The sequence below is a fragment of the Pelodiscus sinensis genome, chromosome 8 (assembly GCF_049634645.1).
Source record: "Pelodiscus sinensis isolate JC-2024 chromosome 8, ASM4963464v1, whole genome shotgun sequence".
Taxonomy (NCBI): Eukaryota; Metazoa; Chordata; order Testudines; family Trionychidae; genus Pelodiscus; species Pelodiscus sinensis.
The window spans coordinates 22,245,713-22,270,168 of NC_134718.1; the positions used below are offsets into that span (position 1 = coordinate 22,245,713).

General features: G+C 44.4%; 1 protein-coding gene across 5 annotated transcripts in view; it reads right to left on the bottom strand.

Annotated features, from left to right (window-relative positions):
- Nucleotides 1–24,456, bottom strand: part of CCDC6 (coiled-coil domain containing 6) — an 87,777-nt gene that overhangs the window by 25,464 nt on the left and 37,857 nt on the right. For all 5 annotated transcript variants that reach the window (XM_075934861.1, XM_075934862.1, XM_025184529.2 and 2 more), the window contains exon 3: nucleotides 4,810–4,938. In XM_075934861.1, the coding sequence (XP_075790976.1) occupies nucleotides 4,810–4,938 (129 nt within the window). The remainder of the gene's footprint in view (nucleotides 1–4,809; nucleotides 4,939–24,456) is intronic.

Genomic DNA, 24,456 nt, shown 5'->3' on the forward strand with positions numbered 1-24,456 from the left:
TCAACAGATTAAGGCTCTGATGGACCCCCAAGTGGAGTTCACTCCAGAAGCAAAGGTCCTCTCCTCACCCATGGAAGTCCCTCTGTCACTACTGCATCTGAAGCAGCACCAAGTGTTTAAACTTAGTATGGAAAACAATTATCTCCTTTCAGATTTTAAATGCTGTAGGCTTAAATGATGTAGGTTGAAAAATGTTGCCAATGCAAGGGCACTTAAGGACCTGAAGAACCACTTTGAGTAAAGTAGCATAATATTGCAATTCAGTTTGTCTGCACTTTAGTTCTAAGAGATCACCACCACCACCACGTGGCAGCTAAGAGAGTTACTCCAGTCTAACATTTGTTCCCAGATTGTGATTGTCATGATTTGGCCAAGTACTACATCTGCCTAATTTTCTATTTCTCAGCTCCTTCAATCAATTCACATTTAAGTATCAATCAGAAAACCAGACAAAAACTTGCATATGTAGTATCTGAGACAAAGTGCAAAACAAATTAGGTGGCATAGAATCACGGATAATGTAATTTAAATCAATGTTTAAATTTAAAAAAATGTTTTCAATTCTTTACTTTCACCCAATTTTATCATTTCAGTTCCTGAAGTGGATATATGATACTTTGTTCCTTTAGTTTCCCATTAACAGTAAAAAAGCCATCTTCTATGTAAAATCTGGAATTCTACTAGTCTCATTTAAAATATTCTTCTATGCCGAAAAACTCAACTCCAAGGCCCAATATTATGAGAGCACCTCAAGTTCATACAACATGGATTAGCAAATAGCCTGTTGCAAAAAAATTGCAACGAGCTCCCCTTCCAGTGCTCCCTCTAACTTCCCCCATCCTGAGCAGAATGAATTTTCTTATATACGTCAATGCGGAGGTGATATGCAAAACATCATCTTCATCTTAAACTCCGCAAGGGAGGTTCAGGCTGGACATTAGGAAAAACTTCCTAACTGTCAAGGTGGTTAAACACTGGAATAAATAGCCCTGGGAGGTTGTAGAATCCCCATCACTGGAGATATTTAAGAGCAGGTTGGATAGACATCTGTCAGGAATGCTCTAGATGGTACTGGGTCCTGCCATGGGGGCAGAGGACTGGATTTGATGACCTCTCGAGGTCCCCTCCAGTTCTAGGTCTCTCAAGGTCTCTTCAAGTTCCAGAATCTAGTTCTATGATTCATATCGGTGCACATAACAAAAGTCACGTGGCGGGAGTGGGGCCAATGGGTTATGTGTGTGGAAGGGAGCTCAAGGCTGCGCAGAGTTGGGGTGGAGGAGTGTGAGAACTCTGGCCTGGGATGCAGGCTCTGGGATGAAGGGCTCAGGGCTAATACAGAGGTTTGGGCCGCAAGGGCTCTGGCTGGGGGGGTAGGCTCAAGGGTGGAGCTGGAGTTGAGGGGGTAGGAACATAGAAGAGAGGCTCCAGATTTGGGAGGGGCTCAGGGGATGGTGTGCAGGAGAGGGTACAGACTCTGGACTGGGGGGTGGGCTTTGAGGTGCGGCCCTGGATAAAGAATTTGGGGTGCAGGAGGGTGCTCGTGGTTGGGGGCAGTGCTTCGTCAGCTACCCAGCTGATTAACAGAGCACCCACAACTGACAGCATGTGTTTCTACTGATGGTGCACATCTGCACAAATGCCTTGGTGCACATAAAATTTATTCAGCACATGGGTGGAAAAAATTAGCGGGAACACTGCTGGCCAGGCAGGACTCAAGGTGGTGTAGAGGGCTGGAATTCAGGCTTACCCTGGTGGCTCCCTGCTGGAGTTGGAGAAGAGGGGTCCCTTTCCCCAGCCACAGGTGGCCCCTGGCTGTCCCCAGCAGCTTGGAGCTGGGGATGGATTGAAGGGTCTTCTTCTCAGGCCCGGCAGCTTCAGGGTTTGGAAAAAGTTTTCTCCCTGCTGCAGCCCTATGCAGGCTTAATAGCCCCTGAATGGGAGCTTACTGGGAAACTGAGACTATGCAGCTTCCAATATACTCAATTTTCATAAATCAAGAAAGCTGAAATTCTGAGATTATGCTCTTTTAGGCTTGCCTTAGGAAGTCAATGGGACTGGTCCTCATATGTCACTAGGTGCTTTTGAAAATTCCACAATTAAGTGCCTAAATATGGGATGGAAAACTCTGGCCTATCTATATAAAAAGTTCATAAGTTTGTTAATACAGGCAGTCCCCGGGGTTACGTACAAGATAGGGACTATAGGTTTGTTCTTAAGTTGAATCTGTATGTAAGTCGGAACTGGCGTCCAGATTCAGCCGCTGCTGAAACTGACCGCCAGTTCTGACTTACATACAGATTCAACTTAAGAACCCCAAGCTTCCCCAAGTCAGCTGCTGCTGAAACTGATGAGCGCTGATTCCAGGAAGCCTGGGGCAGAGACTGAAACTGACCAGCAGCGGCTGAATCAGGACCTGGGGCAGAGCAGCTGGGGTGCTGCCGGGTTGGTCCAGTAGTGCCCAGAGCGGGTGCTGCAGGACCAATCCACAGCGCCCCAGCTGCTCTGCTCCAGGGTCCAAAACAAAAGCCTGGTCTGCTGGGGGGGGCACACTATCCGCGCCCCCCCCCCAGCAGACCAGGGACACGGGGAGCAGAGCAGCAGCGGCAGCGGGGTGCCGCGCCTCTGAGGCTTTGCTCTGGCAAAGCCTCAGAAGCGTGGGAACCCGCCCGCTGCTGCCGCTTGGGTCCCGGTGCCTGTGGTCTGCTGGGGACGGTCCCCAGCAGACCACAGGCACCGGGTCTCAAGCGGCAGCAGCGGGCGGGTTCCCGCGCTTCTGAGGCTTTGCTTTGGCAAAGCCTCAGAAGCGCGGGAACCCGCCCGGTGCCCCTGGTCTGCTGGAGACCGTCTCCAGCAGACCAGGGGCACCGGAGCAGCTTACGAACGGGGCTCTCTCGCCCCGGAGCTCGCAGGTAGCAATCCGCTACCTCGACCTCCGGGGCGAGAAAGCCCCGTTCGTAAGTGCGGATCCGACATAAGTCGGATCCGCGTAAGTCGGGGACTGCCTGTATATTGAAAGTAGACATATTTTTTCTGTGTGAAGCTTTTGGTTTTGAAATGAAATCTTTATGCCATAAGAATTTTAATAAGAACAGTTTTAGCTCCCTAATGATGCTTTGTCCATGGTTAATTTTAAACAGATGATTAATCCCACCAGATGGAGTACCGTGAATAAGAATCAAATACACTTGCTGAAGTATTTGTAAGATCAGGGTTTCAATTTCAAGTATTCTGATTTTTGCCCCAAAAACATATCCTTCCAGTAGACATATTTTTAAAAGTTTATATTAATTCATTAAAGTTTTCATCTAAAATTGCGACAGCACACATTTTCCAGTTAGTTGCACAGAGCCTCAATTTAAATCAATTACCAAAAAAAAAAAAAAAGGCAAATGATTTAAAATCAATCTACCTCAACACACATCATAGTATATCAAGTACATCCCATAAGTTCTCCATTTTCAGTCTATTTAAGTCTTCATGTTGGGTATAATTTTTTCCACTTTGTTGACAGTTTGATTACCTAGTACATGCATGAATATAATGACATGCCCTCCATTGCTCTAGGTCTCCTCATGTAGAAACTTTCCAAGTTACTATAGGAGTGTACAGCTTGTCAGGCTACCATCCTGAATCCTTTCACAAAGCCAGGATGAAGTAGGAGTTTCTCCCGCTATTCCGAACTATTCTCTGTGTGAAGAAGAAATCCCATTTTCCCCATCCACAGAGAAGTGGTGGGCCATCATTTGTCAGGTGGGGATAGCATGTGTGTTAACATGCCACAGCAGCTTGCAACAGCCCCATTACCAGACAGCTTATCAGCCTAGAGGTTAAGGCACTTCTAGACAAAGTGTTGGCACCTATAAGTTAGAGTTCTGGTGGCAAGATGATGATCTTATTGTAATTTATATAGTCTAGATTTCAATATTAATTTTGTTTTGCTTTTTTTTTTATAAGTTACTTTTACTTGTGTTTCCCTCTAGGAAAACCCCCTCCTTTCCAAAGTAATACAATGTGACTTCTCCAGTGTTTATCAATTCTGTGGCACGGGAAATAGGTAGGATTATATAAAGGATGCTGGAACATTATGTTGTGGTAAATGGATTTGGAAATATGGGGGTAACTTTCAGCAAATGACTTTGTGTATTGTCTTTCCATTGTCATGAATATAGGAGATACTGCTGAGGCAGCGGTCAGACCAATCTGCAAACTTCTCCAGTAGAAGTATATAGTACACTGAGGGGACAAATACAGTGCTTGAGATGTGGCTGCTTTACAACAATCATCTGTTTTTCAGGGAAAGTTGTGCGGCACCAATCCATGTTTTACTCAATCATTATTAGCATATGGTGTTCGTCTTTGCTCCATTGCAAATATATGTGTAACGTTTCAAGGACCTGTATGTGGACGTGTGTCTAGGTGAGCTAATATGCTATACTGGGCACATCACATCACATCTCCAGTATTTCTCAAAGAACAAAAATCCAATGTACTTTTAAAATCTTGTAACTGCACTGTAGAATACCATCACACAGTTTGAAGTACAAAATGAAGTAATTTATCATAACCATCACAAAAACAAACTTACCCCTATTTCCTTTGCTGATAACATTTTCTTCCTGTTCCAAAACAGTAAAAAACTGAGCAATTGCCTCCAGCTACAGTATAGATTTTAAGAAGTGGATCAAATCTGGAGCCTAAAACACTTATGTATTTCTGAATCACTTTTCCCCCCAGTGAAATAACAATCTGAACAGAAGTTGTTCTCCAGGATAAACATTTTATTTCAAAGAACAGGAAATAGATGTTTACCTGCTCCAAAGTAAGCTGCTTAGAAATAGTATCATTTTCCAGTTTTTTAATTTTCTTCATCAGTTTGTTCACTTGAAATTCCTGTTCCTGCTCTAAATGCTGCTCCAGTTCAGCCTTCTCATGCTGTAGCTAAAAATTTAAGATACAAATGAAAATATTTTAATTCATAATTATAAAAAAGAATACCAAGCAGATGACACGGGACTGCAGACAACATCTCATTTATTCTTTAAACTCTTCTCTGCAAGCTATATTCAACACCCAGATCTACAGATCTGAATATATACCAGATTCTTTTTAAAGAGCAACATTTTACAGTACGTTTAATTTATAAAACAGATGAAAGCAGCATAAGTTTCCAAATATTTAATAAAGACAAAAACTCTTTCTTGCATTAATCCCATCAAATTCGGTCAGTTCTTGGGAGTCCTTTCTACCCAAAGTGCTCAGTTCAGTACCATATCATAGGGGTGGCCACCGCCTGATCAGGCCTTCAGGCCACCCAATCTGGTCCATGGGCTGCCCCGCCAGGACCCTCAGGCACAGAGCAGCCAGTCGCTTCAAAGCAGCCCCACGCTGCTTTAAGCAGCTGGCTGCTCCCTCTGGGTCTCTGCTCTGGGTACCAGAGGGAGAGGAATGATGAAGTGTCCATGGAAACCTGCCAGTGGGATCGGAGAGATTTTGCTGAGGGTAGGGGAAGTGCAGGAAGCCTCCCCTTCCATCCAGCGCCTGGAGCAGAAAACCACAGGAAGCACACAGCCATTTTGAGCTGCCTGGAGGATGCAGGGAGCCTGCCTCAGGGTCCTGGAGGGCTGCTGGCCAGGAGCTGCCTAGTTAAGTGCTTCCTGGCCACAGCCTGCCTCTGGATCTCCAGGTCACCATCCAAACCCTCTGCACCCCCTTTAGATCACAACTCCCTTGCAGACCCTGTGCCCCTTCCTGCACTCATACGCTCTCCCGGACTCTTCATCCAAAAACTCTACCCCAGATTATAACCCCCCCTTCACCCAAACTTCCTCTCATACCCCACACTCACTCCTGCACCCAATACCCTACCCCAAGCTCCTCTCTACACTCAACTCCCGTCCCGTATCCCCTCCATAGAAAAGCGTGACCCTTGACCACGTAAAATCTTGGAGTGGTTCCCAATTTAAAACTATTGCCCACCTCTGCCATATCCTCTCACCACCTGCTAACATGTCTTCCAAAACTTCTTTAATCAGCTTCTGTCTTCTTCCTTAAATCTTGATCTATTGGACTCCTACCCACATAGCTGTTAGGACCACACTTATATAAACCATCCAAGCTTGGACAATTTTTTTGTTTGTTTATGAGTGTTACTTTGAACAGGTCTTTAATACACACTTGCCTCTTGGGATCTTTCTTGATCACCTCACTCATTCACCTCCAAATTTCTCTGGAACAGATCGTTCAGTCATGTCTCTTTGTTGCCCACACTAACCTTCATACATTAAAACTAGATGGTGCATTATTTTATAGACTTTTAGTCTTACTGGTATCTACAGCACTTACCTCTTTCAACTTGAGCCATGCATTTATTATCCTAATACTTCTAACTTCATTCTCTATTTTCCCAGATTCTGGAACACAGACATTTGACACTATCTTTTTGATACTTATCTACATATCTATTTTTAAGGATAATTCCTCACTGTGCACATTATTGAAATTCTATATTACATGCAAAAATATAGTGATTTGAGGCCATGTCTGTCCAACACATCTCTTTTTTCCAGATCCTTTTCTAAACCATCTTTCTCTTCACTGCACAGAACAATAACATTTGCAAAGACCATGCACCAAGGTATCTCTGTCGATATGTTCCTTGTCAGGGTATTGGATGAGGAGAAACAAGAAAAGGCTCAATGCTGATCCCTGAGGTAGAATCATAGGATTGGAGGAGCTCTCAGGAGGTCACCGAGATCAACCCCCTGCCCAAAGCAGGACCAATCCCAACTAAATAATCCCAGCCAGGGCTTTGTCAAGCTGGGACTTAAAAACCTCTAGGGATGGACATTCCACCACCTCTCCAGGTAGCCCATTCCAGTGCTTCACCACTGTCCTAATGAAACAATTTTTCCTAATATCCAACCTAGACCTCCCCCACTGGAACTTGAGACCATTGCTCTTTGTTCTTTCATTTGTCATTACTAAGAACAACCTCTCTCCATCCTCTTTGGAACCCCCTTCAGGTAGTTGAAGGCTGAAATCAAATCTCCCCTCACTCTTCTATTCTGAAGACTACATACACCCAAATCTCCTAGCTTCTCCTCATTAGTCATATGCTCCACCCCCAATCATTTTTGTTTCCCTCTGCAGGATTTTCTCCAATCCGTCCACATCCCTTCTGCAATGGGCAGAGGGCAATATTGGATGCAGTACTCCAGATGTGGCCTCAAGAGTGCTGAATTAAGGGAAATTATCACTTCTCCAAATCTGCTGGCAATTTGCCTACTAATGCACCCCAATATACCATTAGCCCTCTTGGCTGCAAGAACACACTGTTGACTCATATCCAGGTTCTCATCCACTGTAATCCCCAGGTTATTTTCTGTAGAAGTGCTGTCTAGCCAGTTGGTCCCCAGCCCGTAACAGTGCTTGGGATTCTTCTGTTCCATGACTCAAATTGCACTTGTTGAACCTCATCAATTTCTTTTGGCCCAATCCTCGACTATGTCTAGGTCACGCTAGACCCTAGAATCCCGCTAGAATCCCTTCATTAGAGCCTATCTACCTGTTCCCTAAACTTAATGTCATATGTGAATTTGATGAGGGTGCAATCCAGCACCTCATCCAGCTTTCTATCCATCTTACAGTCCATTTATCTAATCCATACTTCCTTAACTTGCTGGGAAGAATACTGTGGGAGACCATACCAAAAGCTTTGCTGAAGTCAAGGTATATCATGTCCACTGCCTTCACATGTCCACAAAGCCAGTCACCTCATCATAGAAAGCAATCAGGTTGGTCAGGCATGATTTGCCCTTGGTGGATCCTTGCTGACTATTCCTCATCACTTTCCCCTCTTCCAAGTGCTTCAAAATGGATTCCTTGAGGATCCCCTCAATGATTCTTCTGGGGACTGGGGTTAGGCTGACTAGTCTGAAGTTCCCCAAATTTTCCTTCTTCCATTTTTAAAGATGGGCATTACATTTGTTTTTTTCCCCAATAGTCCAGAGCCTCCCACAATTGCCATGAGTTTTCAACGACAATGGTTCTTCAATCACATCAACCAACTCCCCACACTTTTGGATGCATTAGATTCAGCCCCATGAATTTGTGTATGTCCAACTTTGCTAAATAGTTCTTAACCTATTCTTTCTCCACCGAGGGCTACCCACCTCCTTCCCGTACTGCACTGCCTAGTGCAGCAGTCTGAGAGCTGACCTTGTCAGAGGCAAAAAAAAAAAAAAATTGAGGCCTTCAGCTCTTCCCACGTCATCCGTCACTAAGTTACGTCCCCAATTCAGTTAAGGACCCACATTCTCCCTGACCACCTTCTTATTGCTAACATGTCTGTAGAAATCTTTCTTGTTACCCTTCATATCTCTTGCTAGCTGCAATTCAAACTGCGTGTTGGCCTTCCTGATTATACCCCTGCATGCTCGAGCAATATATTTATTCTTTTTCCTAATCATCTGTCCAAGTTTCTACTTCTTGTAAGCCTCCTTTTTGTGGTTAAGGTCACCAAAGATTTCACTGTTTAGCAAAGCTGGTTGTCTATCCTGCTTTTCTGAAGTCCGGAGTGTATATTTTGCTGCTCTCCATTCTTTCTTTGGTCTTCTCGTGATCACGGCTGCCCACGTTGCCACGCACACCTACTTCCGTTACCAATTCTTCCCTGTTTGTGAACAGCATGTCAAGCTGAGCATGGCTCCTGGTTGGTATCTTAAGCACTCAGAAACTCAGACTTTTGCAAATACTTTGCCTGTTTCACCACTAAAAGCTTTGATTATTGACATTTCATCTACCTAAGTGGCTTGAACAAATGGCATACATTTTCAGTACCATTTTTCCCCATATTCAACACCAGATCTCTTAAAATTCCTGCATTTCCAATTTTAGCAGTACTGTGAAAATTGAAAAATATTGTTATGTAATCAGAGAATTGTGATAGTAGTGCCCTTAGTATCTGACCATGTGGTAAGCATTCCATATGCCATTGAGAAAGCTTTCATGAGTGGGTGGGTGAATACAGTAAACCCATCAACAGTAGTGTGGAAGGTAGCAACCGCTGAAAGATGTATTGCAAAGAACTGAGAGAAATGCCTGAGACAATGCAGTCAATAGGAAAACATGTTGAATTTGGCACACTGTAGAAAATCACTACCACTTAAGTGTGTACATTTTGTATGTACATGGTCGATGGCTGTTCAGCAAAACCTTCAGAGATTAGCAATGCCATGAGCTGGAAGATCTGAAAATGTGGATGTTGGAGGTGCCCCATATCCTACATAAGGAGATGAGGTAACAGAGTGAAGAATCATGGGGCTTTGGTGCTCATGTATCTGTATTAAGAGAGTCAGATTTGCCTTGGTCACACTGGAAATATCAAGATCACATGGGAGGAGGTGGAATGATGGTGTCATCAGGCAACCAAGGAAATATATACAGGTGTGAAGGAGTATATCTGCCAAATCTATTTCTCCTCTGGATCCTCTAATGAGGGAGGAGCAATAAGGGCAGATGAACTGGCTGATCTAAGTATTCTGGTGGATTGGTGAGAAGGTGAGGCTTGTTGGACTCTATATAGCACCCATGCATCTCAATATGACAAGTTGGATGGCAAGGCCATGGGTGGAAGCACTCACTGAGGGGACTGCCAGTATGATGGTCCAGGTATTGGAGAGGAATGTCCAGAAATTTTCATTCCTACTGAACTTTCTTCCTCATCACTGGCAAGAGGAGGAACAGAGCCTGCAGGTCTAACAGTCAGGATGATTTGTGATCCGACTGGGATGCCATCTATACCGAATAAGGGCATACTGGACACTGTTGATGCAATAAGAAAAACAGCATGCCTGGTAAATTGCTGCAGTACTAGGAAAGTTGGTAGAAATGGAGGTGGCAGAGAGAGGCTTAGGAGCTGTATCGGTGCAGTGGACTTGCTGGAGGCAGCAGGTTGTGCCACTATATCATTCAGTGCCAAGTAAGGATGCAGTTTCTTTGGTGCCAAAGGGTCAAGCTTTGTCTTGGTATGCGAGCCCACCTTAGAGCTAGACTTTACTGGGTCTTTTGCTCCCCAGGTCATCCTGGTAACAAACGGCCCCTACTACTTCATGGTCGGGTGCACTAGATGCCAACAGTACCTGGGCAAATTTTGTAGTTGAAGACCAATATTTCTGAGGTGAGGAGTGTGATCGCTTCTTTGTCTGTGTGTTTGTCTGTTGTGTTCACTTTTGAGGCAGGTCCTCTGTCAGATGCTGCCATAGGAGAGGGCTGATAAGAAAGTGCTGTCTGCTCAGGGTCTGATGCAGGGCACATAAATTTCTCCATGAGAATGTTTCTCATGTTCATCTATGTGTGGGACAATTCTATTCTTATAGTTTCAGTTTGCCCGGTACTGTAATTGCCAGGATCACCTCTAGAGCCCTTTTTTTTAAAATTGACATCACATAAGCTATCCTTCAGTCATTTGATAAGGAAGATGATTTGAAGTAAAGGTTACAAACCACAGTCAGTAGTTCTGCAATTTTACATCTGAATTCTTTCAGAACTCTTGGGTGAATGCCATCTGGTTTTGGCGACTTATTACTGTTTATCAATTTATTAAAAAAACAACTCTACTGACACCTAAAACTAGGATACTTCCTCAGATTTGTCACCTAAAAAGAATGACCCAGGATTGGAAATCTCCCTCACATCCTCAGCCATGAAGTCTGATGCAAATAATTAATTTAGTTTCTCTGCAATGACCTTATTGTTCTTAAGTGCTCTATTTCAATAATCCAGTGGCTCCAGTGTTTGTTTAGCAGGTTTCCTGCTTTTGATGTACCTTCTAGTTTTTGGCCAGCTTTTCTTCAACATTTTTTTGACTTCCTAATTATACCTTTACATTTCATTTGCTAAATTTTATGCTCTTTTCTATTTTCCTCACTAAGATTTAACTCACACTTTCTAAACAATGCTTTTTTGCCTCACTCTACTCCTTTTCATCACCCTTGTCCTGTTCATGCTTGCAGCTGTCCACGAGGCAGCGAAGATACAGTCGGCTTCTCAAAACACCACATCTTAAAACCTTCCCCCCCATGTCCTCCCTTAGTAGAGTCCACATTCCTTCAAGTTGTTTTTAATGATTACATCTGTAACAACAATAAACACAAACTGCATGTTTTTGGTGTCTGTCTTTTACTTGGCTAAGTCAAGTCATGGTGGCATTTTTTTGGTTGTCTTACTATGTTTTTATTCATTTGGGGTATACATTTAAGTTGGGCCTCTATTATGGTTTCTTTGTAAAGTTTCCATGCAGCTTGCAGGGATTTCACTTTTGACACTGTACCTTTTAATTTCTAATAATTAAACTCATATTTGTGTAGTTCCTCTGTCTGAAATTAAATGCCATGGTGCTGGGCTGCTGTCGTGTTTTTCCCACCACAAGGATGTTAAATGTAACTATACTAGCAGATGTACCCAGAGTTGCTCCAATCTGTAAAACTGAAGTAATTTTATTTGAAAAATAAATTAAAAGCATACATGCTTTATTTCAATTATTGTATTTTTAAAAAATGAAGGCTGGAGTGAGAGTTCAGGGTGAGGAGGGGCAAAGGGTGGGTGGCTTAGGGCAGAGAGGTGGGACGGTGAGGCAGCTCAAGGCAGGGAAAGGGAGGTGGGCTCAGGGGAGGGGGTGCAGAAGTCAAGGCAGGTGAGAGGTGCAAGACTCATGGCAGGGGGCTTGGAGGTAAGGGAGGGCTTTCCAGGGCTGCCCATAGTGAGGGTGGTGCTGCTTTGGCAGTATCTCCTCTCAGGGGTGGGGGCAGTGTTGTCCTGCCAGCGGGCCCACCCCCTACCCCAATTGTCTCCCCTCCCATAGTCTGCGGGCTGTCCCAGGGTGACCAGGCTCAGGAGGCTGCTGTTCCCTCAAGCAGCCCTCCCAGGGCCTGCAAACTGTCCTGATGAGTGGGGGAAGAGGGGGCAATGTGGTTCCTGGGGTTGTCCCCAGTCTGCGGTGCTCCCGCCTGCAACCTTCAGGCTGTGGAGGTGGGGGCAAGGCTGTGGGACTGACCGCCAACTACTCCCACTTCCTGCAAGCTGTTGGGGGGGGGGGGGGGGAGGCAAGGCTCCAGGGTAGCCCCTGGCCTCCCGCTCTCCCACGGCCTATAGGCTGTCAGGAGTGGGACCAGGCTCCAGGAACTGCTCGCCCCCTACTGCTCGACCCCTACACCCACATGGCTTGCCACTCTCTTGGTGCTGCAGCTGCGTCCAGTGGCTACTCTCGGTTTCTCATCCCTCCTCTGTGCCCTTCCCTTTCGAGTTTCTTTTTTTTCTTCCCCCTCCCTTCCATGTTATGAACAATTCCCCATTGCATGCCAAATTTGGTGATCCTCGCTTTTACCATTTAGGAGAAGATCTTGAACAAACAGACTCACAGATGCACAGACACACTCTAAAATATATACACATATGCGGTTTCAGAGAGTTGCACTGAAAGCACACACGCCAGGGCAGGTAAGCATACATGCTACACTGAGTACAATAAACTGGATAGCCTTCACTCCATTGCTGGGCTTCTGCTGGCATCCTCTTTTTATTCCTAGAGCTAATTCCTTTCATCACAGGGGTTTTTGTGTATGTGTTTTTTTAATATGGTGTTTTGGTTTTAGTTTAAAGAATAAGTTTAGCAAACTTACTCACAAAACTCGGTTTACTGCTTCACTATCTCCTCTGGTTACTTCAGAGTGGGCTTCTTAAAGCCCTCCTTCCTGAGTAGCCCTGCCCTCTGGTTAATACTTGATGGATATTAAAGGGATCAGGTATCCATGCTCTCAGTCTTGCTTAGCAGGCAGCTAGCCTCAGCATACAATCCTCCAAACAAACAAGCTCAGCACACAGTATCTGTCATGTGAGCGAAGTGATACATCACCCTCAGATTGTGCACCCTCTCCTTTCTTATTTGCTTTGCTCAGCAATGCAATAGTTAATAAAACTGACATTTCAATATCACTTTCCCCCAGTAACAGCCAAAGGCTGGGCAGGATACATCTTTCACTGGCAAAGAAAACATCCACTTAGTTAAACAGAACATTAAGGGACGTGCAGAGTATTTTCAGACAGACTCTGTGCTTTCAATTATATGTGCAGCACTTAGGTGTTACTGTGATGACTGTTAATTAGTAATAATACCAGTAATTAAAACCTATGTTTCCAAACTTTTCAAAAGACTAGGCTGGTCAGCAGAACCTGGACAAATGAAAAATGTGAACACAGACAGGGCTTTGGAGTGGAGCGCGGAGCAGTAGAGCTGCAGGATTTTGCCCGGAGGTGGAGCGGAGTCAGAGCACAGAAAATCTTGACTGCTCCAGTTTTTTTTTTTCATTTTCAATCCAAAATGAATGATATTTTAGCAAGAAAGTCCTAGAAGTGCCAAAAAGTTTCAGATTGTATAACAACTGATAACAACATCTAGTTTACCACTTTACGTAATATGTCACAGTTATTCTCACTTCGGCCACAATCAAGATTTAATGTACAGATACAAAAATAAAGGTTTTTGGAGATATGTTTTATTAAAGAATCAGATAATTATCAGACATCCGGCAACACTGCAGACTGCTCCCACCCTTGTGCCAAGGGTAGGCGAGTATGTACTCACGTAGATTACTTAGCTAGTTAGATTATTATGTGTTTATTTTCAACCTTGTAACATGTAGCCTCGTTACTTCCCAACAATTAATGTTGTAGAACAGAGATAGCACGTACTAATGCTACGGTACAAACCAAATTTGATTGACATATCTATATTAATGCATTTTTGAGATATTAATTAAAAACTTGGAAAACATTTCGAATATTTTTACCGCAAAATTTCGTAAGAAAAACTAACTTGCAATTTATAAATAAAAATTTATATTATGTATAATAAATACTTCTTCATTAAAACTGCAAGAAACATGTTAAAATATTAAAATATACTTTAATAATAATTTTGTGTAAAAAGAAAATGCGATCATTTTTGTCCAGAAAATCCAAAATAAATTCTAACTACCTTAAGTGGTAAAGATATCATAAGCAGGTACATTATAAAAAAAAAAATGTAATGCTTTTATTCATTGCTTTTCGAAGATCATAACAAGAAACATTTGAATGCGGTAGCAGCACAAGAAATTGGTCATGGATTAAAAAAAAAAAAAAAAAAAAAAAAAAAACACAAATCTGCCCCCCATGATTGATAGCCAATTTATGGAAAAGAATCTCAACGATGTCTTTACTTTTGATTTGAAAAGCCCAAATTTAGGCTTTTGGGAAACGCAAAGAAGAAATCGGCAACATGCAAGGTGGAAAAGGAAGTGAATGGCGAGCTCAAACCATGTAGCTCCAAGACAAGTGAAGCAAATGCCGTGAAAAGTTTCAACCTTTGGCGGCATGTAAAATGTAACCATCCTGAAAACTATGCAGATCTGGTTACAAAAAAAAGGACCAGGAAGATGAGGCAAAACAGAAAGCTGATGTGGCTAAACGACGTTCATCTGGCTCTTTGAAAACTCCCAGAGAAAAGATTTTTTTGCGGAACTTGATCTGAAAAGAAACCCAAAATTGAGCAAACAACTTGACTCATACTTGAAATCCTCAAAGGTTACAGTCACCATGGATATCAATACTTTCCGTGAAGGGCTGATGGAAATGGTTTGCTTAAGTTCAACACCACTCACTACCTTCAGACTAAAGAACAAAGGATCCCAAAAAACTTCAGGTGAAATGAGTCGGCAGCTTGGCATTTCGACGGGGCACGATGCGATTCGTCATTTAGTTGTCAGCACAGCTGAGTCCGGTCGCGAAGAGCTCAAGAAAGCTTTGGAGCAAAAATTGTGCTACCTGAAAATGGATGCGGCAACCCGTGGAATCAGAAATTTCCTTGCAATCAATGCTTACGAAGAAGGAAAAGATAAAGCTGTGGTAAAAACCTTGGACATAATTGACACTTAAGGACGTCACAATTCTTCCTACATGAAAAGTCAAGTAAAAGCTATTTTAGAAAAATTTGGGATCAGTGAAATGCAAGTGCTGAGCATCTGTGTTGACAATGCAGCAAACATGACGTGTGCCGTCAAAAATTTCAGCGAGGACAATGAAACCATTTCTATCTCTGAACAGGGATGTGGACAGAACTGAAGCTATTTTGACTGATGAAGGAACTAAAGGAATGGATGAAATCGAACAACATGGATGCTGCTGCGCAATGAGTTAATGAACCTAGCCTCATACTTCCAACATGGCTTCATAAGGACAACTCAAAAATCCAACTGATGAGGTGTGGTATTCACACTCTTCAGTTGGCAATCTGGGATGGACTGAACAAAGAACACGCGAAAAAATTTCTGGCAAAAATTCGACAAGTCGTTGTCAATCTATGAACCCCAAGTATTCGAAGTGTTCTGCTTGATCTACATGGGGTAACTCAATCATTGGATACTGTTACTCTCTGGGGTTCAACATTTGCGATGATTGATCGGCTTCTTGTTTTTCAGTCTTACTGTGAACAAATGGCTGCTGCTGGAACAAGAGAACTCAAGTTAACAAAAGCTGAATGGGACAAAGTGAAGAACCCGTGAGACCTCTTGGCAAAGCCAAACCAAACAACCGTGAATCTTCAAGCTGTCGATGTAACCTGAGGAGTTTTAATGAAGGAATGGCGAAAACTGTCAACATTCTTGCAAGAAAATGATGGACAAATTGCAGAAGGAATTCTATCCTCCATGCAGAAACACAAAGAGAAGCTTTTTGACAATATTCATTTCCTTGCTGGAGTTTATGTTGACCCACGGTATTGGATTCTTCTTACCTCAAGGGAAATACCAAAGGCAAAGGAAGAGCTCCTTGATATTGCTCGATGACTCGAAAAACAAAATCTATTGCTACATTTGAACTCGGCGAAAGAGGTTGAAGAAAATGAAACACAACAAAAGGAGTAATCAACAGTCGAATCTGCGGTTTCGGAAAGTTTGCATCCTTCAGAAATAGCAGGCTGTTCTCAAACTTCCGTCTCCACTCTGAACTTGTTCGAGCATCCATCCCTGAGACTTCTTCAACCATCACAGGGAAATGGAGATAATTCAAGCACCAATTCTTCTGAAGATGACGACTTCGAAAAGGAATTGGATAAACAAGAAAGACACCGGGGAGTTTCTGAGATTCATAACTGTAATGAAGCATTATTCGAGAGAAACTTTCGGGAAGATTGTGAGACGATGGAGTCTATTGGTAGGCCAAAAGTTAAGTCTGTTTTTGAGGCCTTTCACAGCTACCCACGCCACATTCAGGCTGCCTGTAGAATTGCTTCGAGCATGCCAACAACTCAAGCTAGCGTAGAGCGACTGTTTTCGGCTTTAAAGTTAATTTTAAATGACCTGCTGCAGGCTATGAAAGACGACTTGAGTGCTGCAATAATTTTTTACAGATTGAATTATTAATGATTCTAGTTTGTATCATTGCTGATAACATTTAAATTATTTTAAAACTCTGAATAAAAGTAATGCTTTTTTCAAAATTATAGTATGCACTTTTTTATTTAGTTAAAAATTAATTTGAGTTGGAGCACGATGCGGAGTCGGAGCGGAGCTGGAGCAGTCACTATTGGTGCCGGAGCAGAGCTGGAGCAGAGCAATTCAAAAATTTGACTGCTCCAAATCCCTGAACACAGGACACATTTGATTTAAAATAAGAGCTATAAAAATGGTTGCTATTAATGAAGTGTCTGCATCACTACAATACTTTGAATTTGCATATGCAGAATTTTGCCAGCAGAACCAAATGCGGTGTTGCATAAAGCTAATTGAAGAAAGTGCTTCTACAAGCCCAATAAATAAGCATTCCATTTTACCAAAGGCTAATAACCATTTATAAACAATAATTGGCAAACTGTGCTATGCCATGCTATAAAAGAAGGCATGGTCAAGAAGAAGGGTAGGCACCCTGGGTAAGTTATCTGCTTCTCTTGTTGTACGTGTGAATGTGTGCTTATTTACAATCAGGCTAGAAAATAAAAATGTTTTGAAATCAATTTTGTAACAGGTGAAAAGCTAATGCAGTTTTAATATATTTTATAACTGTAATGAATAATAGCATGCTGATCTAGGAAATGCTTATGAATCTACTAAACGGAGAACTGTGTCAATTAAAATGTGGCTTATTGTGTCCTATTTTTAAATGTCAGCAATGAAGTCAGTGACAGCTGTAAACCTGCCTATCAAAACAAAAACAAAATTCACTGTTTGTACAAATAATCGGTATTAGTTTCTCTTATATGGAAAATAGTTTTTCAGCTTCAGTGGAAGTTGCTTGGTACCCACCACTTTCAAATAGCAGACAGTGAATGAATACTGTTTATTCCTATTTTAAAAATCTTGGGCTGTAGCAAAGCCACAATCTCACAATTCAAATAAAGATGGAGGTTACTTAAGGAGTAAAACTGGAGGCTCTCTAAAATGTGTAGTCCCTACCTGCATACCACACATGCACATCATGCTCCTGTGTCTGGAATGTTTTGCAAGTAGTGTTTGTTGGACCAAATATGTGCTGCAATTCTCCTTGTGCTCCAAACTAAGATCATAAAAGGTGATGTGGGCTATTGCCTCTCCCGTTTCCCATTCTTAAGGCAGATCAAACAATGCACAGCTGAAGGGACACAATAGACTGTGGAATACAGATAGGGATTGCAGTTCTTGAAAAACCTCCAGTTTCAGCTAAGTCACCTCCATTTCCTAAGGGATGGTCCCTATGTGTATTCAACAAGTGTGAGATTTCCAAGCAATAATCAGACAAGAGGAGGGTGTACAGAGGCAGAAGTGATAGCTAACTTTAGTACTGCTGTCCCCAGGGCTGTATCCACAGATGACTTAACCAGAGGGTGAATTTCTCAAGAAGATATGCAAAGAGCACCAGGTACTGTGCTACATATCTCAAGGAGTGCTACAGCTCTCAGTGATAAAGCAACAGTAACTTGCCCTCTGGCGGAACAAGTCCTCATTCTCTCCACAGTGGGAATATGAGCTTTTTGGTCACAAAGGGTAACCTGAGATCCATTCTGAAAGTCTCATCAATGTAGCTTGGCACCATGAGTGCTCTGCTATGGAAACAAATAATTTAGGAGTCTTTTTCATGTCCATTATTTACAGATAAAAAGGCCAAAGCCCTTAGGTGCAACTGTTTCTCTCCATCTGAAGCACATGGTTTTGCAAAAATATAGGTAAGCAGATTATCTGAATGATGAAATTTAGCTTCCAGAAAGGCCACCGGCATGAACAGACTGACAATAGAGCACAGAGGTTCAAAGGGAGATTTAATGAGTGACAACACAACAAAAACTGAGGTATCACTGAGATTCCCACTTCCCCACTGGTGGAAAGAACTGAATGCCCTTCAAATATCTAGTTGTGACAAGACGAGTGAATGTTGTCTGGTTATTCACAGGAGCAAGATGCACTCTCAAATTTAAGAGTGAGTATATAGTCTATGATCGCTGATGACTCTGGAGTCAACTCACCTCGTCATATGATCGGACATTATTTGGACATGTCTGGATCAGATGAATGGGAGGGAGGAGTGGCAGGCATGACAAACCATAGGGAGATCTATTGAATCAATATGTATTCTGACTTTGCCTGGCAGAGATGGAGAAGATGGGGTAACCACCTCATCCAGTGAAGATGATGAGATCACTCATGGCCCTGTTGGATCCAGCTCACCTTCCCCTTCTAAACATTCCAATGGGTTCAGGTGTGAGCGTCTAATCAATGTCAAATAGGACTGCTAAACCAGTCCTCGGTATGTAGGTTACGACATCCAGGGTCCCTAATATTGCCAATAGAATGAATAACTGGCGGAGGATTACCCCATGGCACAGGATACCACCCAGCTTTGGAACCTGGAACACAGAGCTTCCAGGGCTCCTGTCTCCTGCCACCTCTGTCTGACGCTGCAAAAGGCTCCTGAGAAGCCTCAGACTCATCTGAAAGAAAGCCAGATCCCTATCTCCAGTGGAACCAATAGTACTGATAGTTGTGCCCCAAAGCTGACAGGTGGGAAGGAAGAACAATTCTGCCATGCCAGAAAAGCCTTAGACTTTGCCATCTCAGACAAGAGATGGCCTCAATAAGAGGGATGAATACAGACAGGGAGGAGAAAATATATTCTCAGAAATATTCTAGGTGATCATGTGGTGGTATAAAGGCCCTGGAGAGACCTTTTATGCTTTTGGTTCACTCAAGAGCACACGTGGGCCAACAGACATTGTTTACAAAGAATTTCAGACATGCTGTGCATTAAGGATGTTAAAATGTGGTTAATTGACTAGTCGACTAGTCGATAGGCACTTACGAATCAAAGGAGGAATGCGGAACACCGCGTACAGCCCTGGGCCAGCGGGAAGTCCCGCTAACTCCGGGCTGCACACGGCGTGCCTGCTTTGAAATGCACAAGAGTCCCCAGCAAGGGCTCTTGTGCATTTCAAAGCCATGGAGCCCGGGGCCAGTGGGGGACACTCAGTCCCCCGCTAACCCTGGGCTCCATGCTACGCTGCATGCCAGTAGGATCCTAGGATCAGTTGGAGAGTCCCCAGCTGACCCCCAGCTGCACTGCACCTTAGAAAGGCCCAGAGGCAGAGGTTTCAAAGGATCTCAGCTGTGCGGCACCTTCCCCTTTGAAACTGCCACCTCCACGCTTTTCAAAGGGGCAGCCATGGAAATGGTGAAATGCTGCAGGGAGCCCGGAATCAGCTGGCGAGTCCCCAGCTGATCCCAGGTTCTGAGGAAATGCCATGGGGAGACCAGGATCAGCTGGGGAGTCCCCAGCTGACCACCGGGCACCACAGCTGCTCCTTTGAAAAGCACAGAAGCAGCATTTTAAAGAGGCAGCCACCAAACAGCTGATCCATGTATCAGCTGTGCAGGGGCTGCACCTTTGAAACGCCACTTTGGAGTATCCCTCCTCCCCCCCTTTCCTGCCTCTCTTTCATAATGCTTATCAGATAGTCGACTAGTCTTTTACATCCCTACTGTACATGTCTATCCCACATGTGGCATACTCATAGGTACCATCACTTGAAGAACCACCAAAACGGCAAAAGTTAAGTTACTATAAAAGTGTTCACTTGACCATATTACAGACATGCCCTTCTATTCCCATTTCTTTTATTAAATAGAGAATGTGTCTTACAATACCAATAATTTCTTATCTCAAAAACAACTGACAGTCATTCATGTGAATTAATGGAACCTTCACCTTTCATAATGGAGGCAGATCAAAGCCATCAGTAACTGACATGCTTTCTGCCAAATAATGATCTACAAAACTCATCAATTTTAAAATTAACCTCCATTCATCTCTAGATAAGAAAATTATATGCAGTGAATGCATATTTTACTACCAAGTATCAGAGGGGTAGCCGTGTTAGTCTGAATCTGCAAAAGCGGCGAGGAGTCCTATGGCACCTTATAGACTAACTGAAGTATAGGAGCATAAGCTTTCGTGGGCAAAGACCCACTTCGTCAGATGCATCTGACAAAGTGGGTCTTTGCCCACGAAAGCTTATGCTCCTACACTTCAGTTAGTCTATAAGGTGCCACAGGACTCCTCGCCTATTTTACTACCAACTGAAACAGGACAGACTTTGACAGCCTGACATTTCCATGTTTGTCTTCTCATTCCCGGAGAAGTCTGGTAGTACATCTGGGATATAATCAAGCAAAGAGGGTTGTACTAGACATAGAAATAAAGTGTTTTTTTTTTTAAGATTAAGCATTATTGCTTTAAAATAGTAAAAAAAAAAAAAAAACTTTCCAAGCAATATTTCAGGAGGACAGAAAGTAAAAAACACAATTCTTTGTGAAAGTACACAGAGAAGACAAAATTAGTACTTCACATACTTCTTTATTGAAGCATGCACTTTTGCAGCATGAAGGATGATATACATTCAGAATTAATGAACCCAGCCATAATATTGTGGTGTATATCTGTGAAGAATTTGTTACTCACCTTGTGCAGTAACATCTGTTCTTCGAGATGTGTGTCCCCGTGGGTGCTCCACTACAGGTGTCGGGCTCGTCCCGGCGCCACAAACCGGAAAGTTTTCGCCAGCAGTAGCCCCCTCCGGAGGACCGCGCATGCGCAGAGTGTCCCGCGGCGTTCGCGCCTTTTCTGCGTCGCGCGGTCCGACTCGCCAGTTCCTCCTAGCCGGAACATCTGAAAGAGAGAAAAACAGAGCTCCGAAGCAGGGAGGAGGGCAGGTCGTGGAGCACCCACGGGGACACACATCTCGAAGAACAGATGTTACTGCACAAGGTGAGTAACAAATTCTTCTTCTTCGAGTGATGTCCCCGTGGGTGCTCTACTACAGGTGAGTATGAAGCAGTCATCCAAACAGCTGGTCATGCTTCGGAATCATCTGTGCACAGAAGAAAGAACTGCCTGAGCGACTGCTACGTCTGCCGCTTTGAGACGATCAAGGGCATAATGTCGAGCAAATGTGGATGAGGACGACCATGTTGCTGCACGGCATATGTCACGTAGTGGTACGTTCTTTAGAAATGCTGTGGAGGCAGCCATACTCCTGGTTGAGTGTGCTGTTGGTGGACAGGGTAAGGGCCTGCCCCTGAGGGTGTAACAGCGAGTGATGCAGTTAACGATATGCGACGATATACGCTGTGACGACAGTTGATGACCTTTAGAGCGGGTCACCAGTGATGATAGTAATCGTGGGGACTTTCGGAAGGGATGCGTCCTGTCTAAATAGAATGCCAACGCCCTTCTGACGTCTAATGTGTGCCAACGGGCTTCCTCAGGTGTAGCATGTGGCTTGGGGTAGAAGGTGGGAAGGACTATAGGCTCATTGACGTGGAAAGACGAATTAACCTTTGGCACGAAGGCTGGGTGACATCTCAGTGAGACGCCCTGTTGAGTGAATACCGTATAGGGAGGATCGGCTGAGAGTGCCGCGAGTTCGGAAACTTGTCGGGCTGAAGTAATCGCAAGGAGAAAAGTAACTTTAAGGGTGAGAGTCTGTAAATCACATGTTGCAAGTGGTTCAAATGGTGGACGGGTAAGAGTGTCCAGTACGAGGGTAAGGTCCCATGGTTCTGAGATAGGCTTATGCGGTGGGTAGAGATTGGAAATACCCTTAAAGAACTTCTTCATAAGTGGCTGAGAGAAGACGGAGAAACCCTCTATTGGAGCGTGGAAGGCCGAAATTGCCGCCACATGTACTCTTAGGGAAGCGACTATTAAGCCTTGCGAATGTAAATGGAGTATATAGTCTACGATGCATTGGATATGTGCCTTGAGAGGGTCGATGGTTTGTGATTGGCACCAAGCAAAGAAGCGACGCCACTTGTAGAGGTAAGATCGCTGAGTGCTGTGACGCCTGCTTTGTACCAGTACATCCTTGACTGCTTGGGAGCAGGTTAGCTCTGCGCCTTGGAGCCAGTTAGGAGCCAAGTTGTCAGATGCAAACGGTCGATGTTCGGATGGAGGAGATTGCCGTGCTGCTGCGAGATCAAGTTGCTCAGCTGTGGAAGCCGTTGAGGTCTGGATAGTGACATCTGCATGAGTTGCGTCAGCCATGTCTGGCGAGGCCAGAAAGGAGCCACCAAGATTACTGTCGCTGCGTCGGATAGTATTTTCCCTATTACTCGGGGGTATCAGTGGAATTGGGGGAAAGGCGTATAGGAGATGGTATGTTCCCCATTTGAGCAGGAAGGCATCCCCCATCGATTGGCTGCCTATGCCCGCTCTTGAGCAGTAAGAGCGACATTTCTTGTTGCCGCGAGTGGCAAAGAGGTCGATTTCTGGGTAACCCCATAACTGAAACAGATTGCAGGCTACGGAGTGGAGGAGTTCCCATTCGTGTTGGGATTGGAAGGATCTGCTGAGTGCATCTGCAATTGTATTGGCCTTGCCAGGGAGATAGGAGGCTGTGAGTGTGACACTGTGGCGAATCGCCCAGTTCCAAAGGCGCACTGATTCCGCACACAAGGTCCTGGACCTGGCTCCGCCCTGTCGATTGATGTAGTATATAGTACATATGTTGTCCGTAAGGACTTGTAGTGTGGTTCCCTGTATCTGGTGGACGAAGTGGCAACAAGCGTTGAAAACTGCCCTGAGTTCCAGAAAGTTTATGTGGAGCAGGGTTTCTTGGTGGGACCATAAGCCTTGGACCCGATAGTGCAGCATGTGTGCCCCCCAGCCTACGAGGGACGCATCCGTGGTAAGCTGGATTAACGGAGGTTGAGCCCGGAAAGGGACACCAGCAAGAGTATTGGCCGGGTGGAGCCACCATGCGAGTGAGTCCTTGACACGGGCAGGGACAGGCGTGAGACTGTTGATATTGGTAATGCCGGGTCTGTAGGTCGCGAGAAGCCAATGTTGCAGGCACTGCATGCGAAGGCGAGCGTGGGCTACGACGTACGTAGTGGAGGCCATGTGGCCTAACAGTTTCAAGCAGGTAAGGTATGAGACTGTCGGGGCAGTAAGCAGGACGCTCGATAGGTCTCGGATGGCATCGGCTCTGTCTATAGGTAGATACGCCATAGCGATTGTCAAATCTAGTTTGGCTCCAATGAAAACGATGGACTGGGCGGGGACCAGAGAAGATTTTGGTAGATTGATAATTAGCCCAAGAGTCTCGAAGATACCTTTTGTAGCGGTAACTGCAGTCTCAGCCTCTTGCATCGAAGGGGCCGTGAGAAGGTAGTCGTCGAGATAGGGAAAGATGGTGATGCCGGCTCAACAGAGGTATGCAGCTACGACTGCCATGGTCTTTGAAAACACTCTTGGGGCTGCGGATAGGCCAAATGGGAGCACCGTGTATTGGTAATGATCGTTGCCCACGGTAAATCGTAGAAATCTCCTGTGAGCTGGATGGACAGCAATATGAAAGTATGCGTCCTGTAAATCGAGGGACACGAACCAATCCCCTTTGTGTAGTGCTGGGATGATGGAGCCCAGGGTAACCATCTTGAATTTCTGTCTTTGCAGGTGGCGGTTGAGGCCGCGAAGATCTAGGATAGGTCTCCATCCTCCAGACTTCTTCTCGGTGAGGAAATACCGGGAATAGAAACCTCTGCCTCGGAACTCGGGAGGAACTACTTCTACCGCACCTATAGTAAGTAGATGCGTGACCTCCTGATGTAGCAGAAATTCGTGAGAGGGGTCCCTGAAAAGGGACGGGGATGAGGGGTTGGTGGGAGGTAGAGTGGAGAAGGGAATGGTGAGACCAGAGGTTACGATCTCCCCGACCCAACGGTCTGTGGTGATGGCGAACCAACGGAGGCAATAAGGGTTCAGACGGCGGTGGAAAAGCTTGGTTACTCATGGTGGGGACTCCAATAGGGGGATGGTACGCAGACCCTCGACAAGTCCGTCAAACTTGCTGCCGAGGTTGTTGATGATTCTGATTCTTGTTAGGCTGTTGGCGGCGAC